At 39.8% G+C, this 9811-nt stretch overlaps 1 protein-coding gene across 1 annotated transcript; it reads left to right on the top strand.

Annotated features, from left to right (window-relative positions):
• The first annotated feature begins 149 nt into the window (after nucleotides 1-149).
• NHLRC3 (NHL repeat containing 3) lies at nucleotides 150-9417 on the top strand. The gene is made up of 7 exons (XM_058045316.1): nucleotides 150-211; nucleotides 1242-1391; nucleotides 2282-2429; nucleotides 2902-3102; nucleotides 4242-4333; nucleotides 6167-6279; nucleotides 6755-9417. The coding sequence occupies exons 1-7, from the start codon at nucleotides 164-166 to the stop codon at nucleotides 6981-6983; spliced, it is 981 nt and encodes a 326-aa protein (XP_057901299.1). The 5' UTR covers nucleotides 150-163; the 3' UTR covers nucleotides 6984-9417.
• Nucleotides 9418-9811: the final 394 nt, after the last annotated feature.

Raw genomic sequence — 9811 nt, 5'->3', positions numbered from 1 at the left:
CCGCCCCGCGCCGCCGCCGCGCCACAGCCCGCGGTCCCGGTCCCGGCACGGCGCGGGGAGCAGCGGCCGCCGGGGCCGTGTGGGAGGGGCGGCGGCCACGTGGCTGCCATGGCAACCGGCCCGGCCCCCGGGAGGCGGGAGCGGCGGCGGGGCCGGGGCTGCCATGGCCGGGACTCTGCTGGCGCTGCTGGCCCTGCTCGGCGTCTCCCAGGTGCGCGGCGACCGCCCGGGGCTTCGTGCCAGGGCCTCCGGTTAGGGTGGGCAGCGGGGAGGGCCCGGCGGGGCCGCTGCGAGGGGCGCGCCCAGGGCGGGGGGTGCGGGCGGCGCCCCGGGACCCGCCCGCTCTCGGTGCCTCCCGCGCCGCCTATGGCGTGTGGGTTCCGGGCGGAGGCTGCGGCACCGGGCGGCTTCGCAGCCCCGCCGAGGTAGTGCCTGCGCGGGGCGGCCCCTTGCAGGGGTTCAGGCGGCGTGCTGCGCCCCAGCGGGGAGACGGGAGTTTGTGGGTCACTGACTTCCCGCTGGAGGCTGGCAGGTGTTCTCCTTGCTTGACTGCTCGCGGTTTTCCTTCGTGTCAGGCCGGCCTGTCCGTCCGCAGCTCTGTGCCATCAGGGTGTCTGTCCCCTGGTCCCGGCAGGGCGAGCGGCACAGGTGTCAGCTGGCCTGGGCCTTCAGGGTCGCCCGCGTTAATTCTTAGCTCTGTGCTGAGTGCTCCGTTTCAGTGCCTAGCTTCCCCTCTTCTGCTGGAAAAATAGAACAAGAAGGTGGGGAATTATTTTTTTTCCGTTATTGTTTAAAATGTATACATTGACCCGAATCTGACTGTTCCTGGCATTTTACAATTCTCCATTTCCAAGGTGTCGTGTTCATTCTTGACCTGTATTATTTTTCTTTTTCTGATTTTCACATCCTGAAGTGGCTACTGAATTTGGTGCATTTTGAACCTTCTGTACTATCTTCCTCATTTTGGAGAGTGATTTGCAGATATTAACAGCAGCTCTGGTGTACGAAATTTCAGGGTGTGTGTTTTGCCTTCTAATTCCAGAGTTCCCCAATCCAAAGAACTTGATTCGCTAGTTTTGAGATTGTTGAAGCTTTCCAAACCCCTGGCCGCAAGCCTGCTTCTATTTATCTGTCTTTAAATTGAGTAAATGAATTTATGATGCTTTTACTTTCACCTGCTATTTCCTTTGATCCCACCCTCAATGGAATTTAACTACTGTATATTTATTTTGTATTCTCAGGTTTTAAAAGCTAAGAACTTCTCTCATTGGAAGGGAGAGCAACAGATGTACAAGCTGGACATAGGCTGGCCTAAAGCTCCCGAATACTTCACTGGCCAAACATTTTGTGTTGCTGTTGACTCTCTCCATGGTTTGGTCTATGTAGGACAAGTGAGTGGAAATACCATATTTCTCTCTGTGTTGTTTTTGTAGTTTTTTTGCCTTTAAAACGTCTGGTTAAGATTAGGATATATATGTGTATGTTTAATTACATATATGTACATATATATATATAAATATGAATAATGATTTTATCAAACTCAGAGAAAATATAAATGGAGATGTCTCTGCTAAATCTATTTTTGAAAGCAGTTCTGGCACAACATTTTTTTGTGGGGTTTTTTTAAAGCATTACATTTCTGTGGTATGAATGCATGATCCAACTTCACTGAGTTACAGCAGCTTGTTCCCTCAGCTGTAAGATAAAATGTGATTCTGGAGCAACTGAATCTCCGTTCTTTGAGGCCTCGTGCCATGAAATCAAAACCACACAGCTCTTTCAACCAGCTAGAGTAACTGGAGGTAAATTATTTCCTCTACCCAGGTTCATGTGTGAGTATCTCTAGGCCCTGGATAAGTCATTCTCTCCATGGGATGTGGTGGGAATGTCGTGTAAAGCACAGTATGAGTACTTGAGTGCCATGCAGCTGATGAGTACTGTTGCAGTTTGTCACGCCCATTACATTGGGCACACTTTTCAGCAGGAACACAAAATCACAATTCAAGCTGAAGACCGGGATAGCTGCAGCACTTGGCTGCTCTGAAGGCTGGACTCAGTGTGATATAAGGTGACAGTCTAGACTGACTGGAAGGTTTTTCATACTAAATTTAAACCCATATTTCTTTTTCCTTTTCTTGCTGGAAAAAGAGTTCCAGCAAACAATCATATCAGGAGATTCTTTCAATTTGTGAAACATTGCAAAAACTTCACAAAGAGGAATTTTAAACTATAAAATTAGTTACTTAATATGTTTTCCTTAGAACTTTTTTTACCTTTTCAGCGGGGAGACAATGTGCCAAAGGTACTTGTATTCTCAGAAGAAGGCTATTTTCTTCACTCCTGGAATGATACTGTTGAAATGCCTCATGGTATCTTTGTATGGAACACTGAAACAGGAAGTTCAGTATGGCTCACAGATGTTGGAACAGGTATGCATCATAGTGATATGAGAAATATTCAGGGGAAGAAAATGTAATATAAAAAACTCACTTATTTAAGTCTCTCACACAATTCTGAGATAAATTTGTGCTTTACTTGCCATGAACCAACTTCCCATGTGCTGCACAAAATAGTCTGAAGTTTCATGAGTTGTGCTGTGTCTGCTTACAGCTGCTGAGCTTGGTCAGACCTCCTCCCTACCACCCAGAAGTATCAGGGAAAAAAGCCTGATAGACATAAGTTTAGCCTGGCTAGACCTAGGTTTAGTGATCCTAATACAGTAGAGGAATAGTGTCAGAGCCTGTGAATTTACTCACCCACTGTCATATAGAATTTTAGAATTTGTTGTAGAATTTTGTATGTTATATTAATATCACTTATCAGATCTTCAGTCTTTGAAGTTTTAATTCTTACATTTTGTTTTGTTAAGATGTTTTTGCATTTTCTTTTTCCTTGATTCAGGGAAATATGGACACACGGTGAAGCAGTATAGCCCTTTGGGTAAACTTTTGCAGGTCTTGGGCACACCTGGTAATGCTGGTTCAAGTTTGATTCCCCTGCAGTTTGATCAACCAGCAGATATCTTTGTGGAGGCAACTGGAGAAATGTATGTTGTTGATGGAGATGGAGGAATGAACAACAGATTGCTCAAACTATCAGATGGTATGGAAAAAAGGAACTCTTGCAGTAAAACTGGATTTTAAATAACATGGCTTGGGAATATTTTTAGGCGAGTACTAGACAGAACTGTCATTTAACTTTAGTTTGAAGACCTTATAGAATCAGAACCTGTTTTATTGCTTGCTACTTCAGGAGAAATCTCCTAGTCATTCATGAGAAGAGACTGATAGAATGGCTATGTTCAGTGGTTACCCCAGGACATTCATTCTCCAAGAAAGAAAGCTAAGGGGGATTCTTATTGCTGTCTTTAGTCACTAAAAGGAGGCCATAGAGAAGACAGAGGCACATTTGTTTTGAGATATACAGTGAAGAATGAGGAACACAGAGCAAAAGATTCAAGAGGGGTGAATTTCTGTTTGATTTTTGTTGGAAAGCATTCAGAGTTAGGGTGGTCAGACAGTGAATGACAGGGTTGTCCAAAGATGGTTTGCACTCTCCATTCCTGTAGATTCTCAAAAACTGATGAGTTATGGGCAATTTGATCTAACTTAAGAGTTGGATTTTTTATCAAGGCTAGTCCTGCTTTGAGGAGCAGGTTGGACCAGGCAGTGTCTGGAAGACTTTTATACTTTAATTGTTCTGTGGTTCTAATTAGCTCACTCATACTCCTCAGTTCAGGCAGTGACTAAAGAGTCCACAGGTGGAATAAGTGGAGGAGATACTGTTTCTCCATTTTCCTTTCAAAAACCAGATACTTTCCTATTACTTAGTTTGCCAAATGGTAAATTGTTAAAAGTGAAAACTTCCAGGTAACAAGTTTTAAAAATCAGTTTAGGAAATAAATGAATAGCATAATTGGCCAACTTCTTTTTTTACCTTTTTGTATTTTTTTTTTAATTCAGTGTTTAACAGAACCTTGGATTATGGCTCTTGTATATTACTGACTACATTTTTGTAACCATAATCATGAAACCACTAATAACAATTTAGGCATCACTGTAGTAGCCATGTTTTCTCTGAGATTTATGTATTGGGAGTACTGTGTTTAAACAGTTTAGAAATCTCACCTTTTACAAACTACCCAAGGTAACTTTGCAAGAGGTTGACTTAAAAACTGGTTTATTTGTTGTTTTCTCACTGTGATTTTTTAACTTTTATTTTTCATGGTGCTCACTGTTCAGACTACAAAGAGTTATGGCTGACTGGAACAAATGGGAGTGGCATTGGTCAGTTCAAGATTCCTCACAGTGTGACAGTGGATGCTTTTGGACGGGTAAAGAATTGAGGAAATTTTTTAATTTCATCTTCTAACAGACTTGTTTATATGTATTTGAACAAAACAAAACATATTTTTTTGTTTAAGCTGTGTCACTTTATGGGGTTACAGTTTCCAAGCTGAAATTTCATAGTGCAGGTTCTGTGGAAGCAGCTGACTCCAATGTTAATACCAGGATCCTGATCACTTATACTGTCAATGTCCATGCAACAACAGAGTTTGTAACAGATTGCCATTGTGAGACTACAGGAGAATTGTGTTCTGTAATACATAAAAACACTTCTGTTTCTTCATGGAGAAGCAGCAGCCTGCTGGGGCCATCCTGACCTTGATTAACAGCTCTTCTCCCATGGGAAAGTGCATACCAAAGGATCGAGTCCAGCCATAAATATCTGTGCTTTGATGTAAAACCCAGAAAACTGGGCTATGAATGTGTGGGATGAATGATAAGAGCTAGAAACATTGGCTCTGCTCTTTCTGGTTTTTTGTGGTCACTTTCTCTCTCCTGCTGGCTGGCTGTGTAGTTGATCTTAAAACTTGTTTACAGAAGAAGCATAGAAATACTCAAGTGTGTTTATTAAAGACGATCCTGCTAGATGACAAAGTGGTGGTCCATTACCCTCAGTTGCTACGCTTCAAGAGGCTTTAATTTCATATTTTGAAATTCCAAATAACATTTAGGTGATAGTGAGACTCTAGCTAGGTTGTGGACATTATTATCTTTTACATGCAGCTCAAGGCATTCCAAGAGTCTGCTTCTGCCAGGCATTAATTGTAAGTCTGGCTTTTGGTCTTCTGGTCCTAGAGAGGAGTTATGCAGTCACTTCCTAATCTGTTTCAGGGAAAATAAGATTGCTTCACTAAAACACCACTGGTTGAAGCTAATTCTGCTGATGCAGTCTGAATCAGAATAAGAAATGTATATAAAATGAATTCTCTGCCAAAACTAGCAGAGTGGGAGAAAAAACAGGAGGAGCATGGTCACTTTATGCTGCAGAATAACTGTGAGTTTATTCATTCAAAGACAGTGACCGGGATAAGCTATGATTTTACTGCCAACATAGTGTGGATCATCATTTTAAGTTGAGAATTAATTGTTAATTCGTAAGAAATCTAAGACAATGCTTTAATAGTGCTTCATTTAAAAACAGTGATGAAAGGTCTAAGGTTATGTTTATTGCTCCCTTTTTGGTGATACTCCAGAAAAGTCATGAAGTTTACTTACCAGACTTATGACTTGTCAGCAGCTAAAACTTCAGTGATTGTTGTACAAAAAATGCCTTCATTGGAACTGTCTAGTGGTATTGCTGGCTTGCAGTGTTTGTGAACCCAGTTAACACAGGGTGGGACAGAGACAAAACTGGTTAGACAAAACCAGCTAAACATGCTCTAAGTGTTTAAATGGCTAAATATTTGTACTAGTATTAGGCATGTCAGGAGTGTTTGCAGATCATGATCATGAAATGAGACTACCACTGGAAAAAAATGCAGGTGACAGACCTTAAGACAGATCTTCTGAATTTAATAGGCGGAAATATGTCCTCATTGTGGGGATAAAAATCCTACCAAATACGTCATATAGCCACAAAAAAAGAAGAGAAGGTGATGATTTCTCTGTTAAAGTAGTATAAAATAATTTGTGTGTGTTAACTTGTAGGTCAGTTTTGGTATATATCTGGCAATCTGATCTATTGATTTAGTTTTGAATGGCAAGGTATGCATTCTTCCAGGGTACAGTCTTCCATTTTTACTACAGGGAACTTTGCTCTCATAGGAAACAAATGTATTTAATTTTTTCTCTTTGTTGACCATGATTTTTCTTTTTGATAGGTATGGGTTGCAGACAGAGGCAACAAGAGAATCCAAGTTTTTGATAAAGTCACAGGAGAATGGCTTGGGTCTTGGAACGGATGTTTTTCAGAAGATGGACCCTATTCTGTCAGGTATTGTTGAACAGTTCTAGTAGCACACAATTATGTAAATAAGGTGTACTCTTACTGGTGAATTAAAATGTTGACATTTAATGCATGCTGACAAGGAGTTAACCAGTGAAATTAGGTGCTGGATGTCCTAACGTATGCAAAGATCTGCACAGTTGCATCTTGACAGAGAAATGCTGGCTTTATAGCAAGCCCTGTAGACTTGAGTGCAGGATTGGGAGCTTCACTTTAAAGTTGTTATGTTAATAATCTTACTCTGTTGCAGCTTTTACAGGAAGAAAGATTTTCTTGAACAAGTTTTCTGTAGCATAATGTGTCTTGGTAAGCAGCCATATGAAGAGCAAGGCTTACAACTTAATTCTCAATGTTACATTGCATTTTGTTTTGGTCGTAGCTTTCAAAATTGTGATTGTTAAAGAGATTTTGTTTGTGTTAAAATGAGGAGTTCATAGTTCAAAAATATGTTTATCTTTCACAGGTTTACTGCCGATTACAAATACCTGATTGTAGCTCAGCTGAATATCAACCGGTTGGCAATCTTGGCAGCACCTCCAGTTGGCTCCATTGGGGACTGTGCCATAGTCCACAGTGTCCAGCTGGCTGATGAAACCAAACCACACCTTGTGGATGTGGACATGAAGAGTGGAGCAGTCTATGTTGCAGAGATTGGAGCCCAGCAAGTACAAAAATATGTACCCTTAAGCTGATGGTTTCTCACAACTGCTGTGGCACAAGCTGTGTGACATTTAAGACCTATGACCACATTTCCTTGAGTTCTTTGTGGATTGTGTTTCCTTAGACAAGCACAGAACTGCACAAGTGCTCCCAGAACTGTAGAACTAAGAGTCTCTCCTAGCTGTTTTGGAGTTCTGAAGAAGTACTTGGTGTTGAGCTGTTACTTGTTTAAGTAATGATATGGTGGCTTTTACTTTTGTTCCAATTATAAAATGATAAGCATTTTAATTTTATTATATAAAACTTTAGAAACACAACTCTTCATCTTAAATGTATAGAGCCAACTTGGGGCTCTGCTTAGCCTGTGTTTGTTGTTAAATGGTCAGAAATGTCTGAAAGAAGTTCTATAAATTATTTCCTGAGAGAAGAGCACTTCATTTCAATGTTCCTTCACTTTGTTTTCTGAATGGTTGTGCTGATACTGTCCAACAGAGAATATAAGGATGTGTCACAATGTTAAATTAGATGCTGCTGGATATTGGTGTCAGTACTGGCATCTGCCTTAGGTGGTTAATGACATAAGTATTGAAATCTGTTTTCAGCTCTAGCTAAAGCCATAAAGTCTGTAATAAGCTTAAGCTAAATTGATATTAGACACTTCAAACTAAATTAAAAGCATCTCCACAGCAGCCAAGTACTGATTCTTAACTAAATTAGTTCTTAACCTTATTTGATTTATATCAGCATGAGTTTTCAGTTCCGTAAGATTTCATAGTAGAACATATTGAGGTTCAAGTCGTGTAAGTTCCTCAAGAAAAACAAATTGCAATTTGCTATGAAAGTTTTAATCAGCAGTAGAGACTGGGAGACATATGATTTTCTTCTGATTTAATTGAAGCTCTGTCAGTTAACAGCAAAGCATCTGTTTTAATTTATTTCCACAACTCAGACTTCATCAGCTTCATTAATGTGTAGAGTTAAGTTTCTTACACTATATTATAGCAGATGTCTCTAAGCTCTGTCCTAAAAAATCCTGCTTCTCCATTCCCAGAACAAAGTGGTTCTCCTTTCTTTGCATGTTGCTACAAGATTTTAAGTTCACTTTATAGCATAGAGGGAACCAGGTATGGGAAAAATGGGATGGGGAAAATGGCATGGCAGAAATGAAACCATGTATAACTGATTACCATGGTAAAACTGTGGATCCACATTCCATATTTTCTAGCTCTTGGAAAAAATATCAGAGGATTTTTGCTGTTTCCACACATTTATTCTACTGTGTGGATTATTTTAATGCTAATTACCAGCTAAGAGAGGTTGTTTTTTTCTACTTTCTTAGAAAGGGAATATGAAAATGGAATTGTACTGATGGGAAATAACTACTTCAGTGAATATTGTCAAAAGCAAATGCTACTTAATTTGGTAGGTTTCAACCTATGATCACAAACTTGTGAGTCAGCAGATGAAAAAGCTGTTCAAAAAAGTCAGATTCATATTTTCTCTGAAAAGTAATTCAGCTATGGAGCCTGACTGCCTGATTTCAGCATTATGTGAGATTAATGCCCTAAATGTGAAAGCTTTGTTGTTGGCTACATCCACAACAATAAGACCAGATCCTATCTGGGGCTGCCCTCACTCAAGCCTTAAAAGCAGAACTTCAAGGTTATACACTAGCCAATATGGCCCATCACTCATGTGGTCTTGAATGGGAGCTAGTAAGCAATATTTATTTGCTGACAAAGTAGCAGTACTTCCTCTAGACCAATGTGAATATGTCCACACAGTGTGTTGTGTGGCTTTTCTAACTAGTTTTTGACTAGCTCAGGGATCTCTGCTCTGTGTGCAATTTAGCTATTTCTTGTCTACACAAGGTGGGTTTATTTTATAAAATTTTACTATAAAATCATGATTTGAGCATATATTGATGTGTAGGGGGTCCAGGCATACCCATCTTTCTTCACTACATCCTGTCCTTATTTATTTTTCCTTTGTCACATCCATTTGAAAATAGAACTCCAAGCTCTCTGGGAACATGTTTTTGTATTCAGTAAAGCAAAGAAGTGCACTTTTGGATGTTGGCAAATAACTTACTTGTACAAGTTTCTGCTTGCTGCATGGATCTGCTCTCAGCTCTTTCTCATGAGCTTTTGGCTCCAAGAAGTGGAGAGCATCCATCCAGTTTTGTGTGGATTTACTGAAATACATCAAGGTGCCAAAATGTGCCTTGCCACTAGGCATTTGGGTATCTGTGATAACAAGGGTCAAGGGATGCTTATTATTAATAATTATGAGATGCTTAGACTCTATTTTATCTCTGTGTTTCTGGCTAGACTGAGAAAATGATTTTGTGCACTAACTTGCTAATTATCTGAATTTTTTTCTTATGTATCATCTTGAAACCAATTTCTGAAGAAATGCATAGCAGGAGAATTTGATAAAATAAATTGAGAGATTCGCATTAATAAACTCTTGGGTGTTTTATTTCTGTACAAATATAAATACACTCAATTGTAATGGATTGCCCTTCTAAATACAGGGCCTTCAGCACTTAAAAAAGATATTTAATAATTTCTGATAGCAAGATTTGAATGTAATCTAAAATTCCATGTTATCTTTATGCATCACTATTTCTGTGGCCAATCTCTTTTGCATTCTAATTTATGTATCAACACAGAGACATAAATATCTCTCATATGTTTCCCTCTGAGTAATTAGTAAAATACAATGATGAGTTACATAAGTGCCAAGTTTTTTAAAAAAAGCATTTAAACTGTATACCCTTATGATGCTAATTGGGAAATTAAAAAGAAACTAACAAAACACTTCTTATACCAAATCAGGTTTTATTTTCAGAAAAGAT

This window comes from Melospiza georgiana, chromosome 2 (assembly GCF_028018845.1).
Source record: "Melospiza georgiana isolate bMelGeo1 chromosome 2, bMelGeo1.pri, whole genome shotgun sequence".
NCBI lineage: Eukaryota > Metazoa > Chordata > Aves > Passeriformes > Passerellidae > Melospiza > Melospiza georgiana.
This window is presented reverse-complemented; position numbering and strand designations above follow the sequence as displayed.

Bases quoted from the DNA above. Each gene is read 5' to 3' on its own strand.
- NHLRC3 (XM_058045316.1), top strand. From the start codon at position 164: ATGGCCGGGACTCTGCTGGCGCTGCTGGCCCTGCTCGGCGTCTCCCAG. The intron at 212-1,241 runs GTGCGCGGCGAC...TTGTATTCTCAG, and splicing joins CCCTGCTCGGCGTCTCCCAG to GTTTTAAAAGCTAAGAACTT. The intron at 1,392-2,281 runs GTGAGTGGAAAT...TTACCTTTTCAG, and splicing joins GTTTGGTCTATGTAGGACAA to CGGGGAGACAATGTGCCAAA.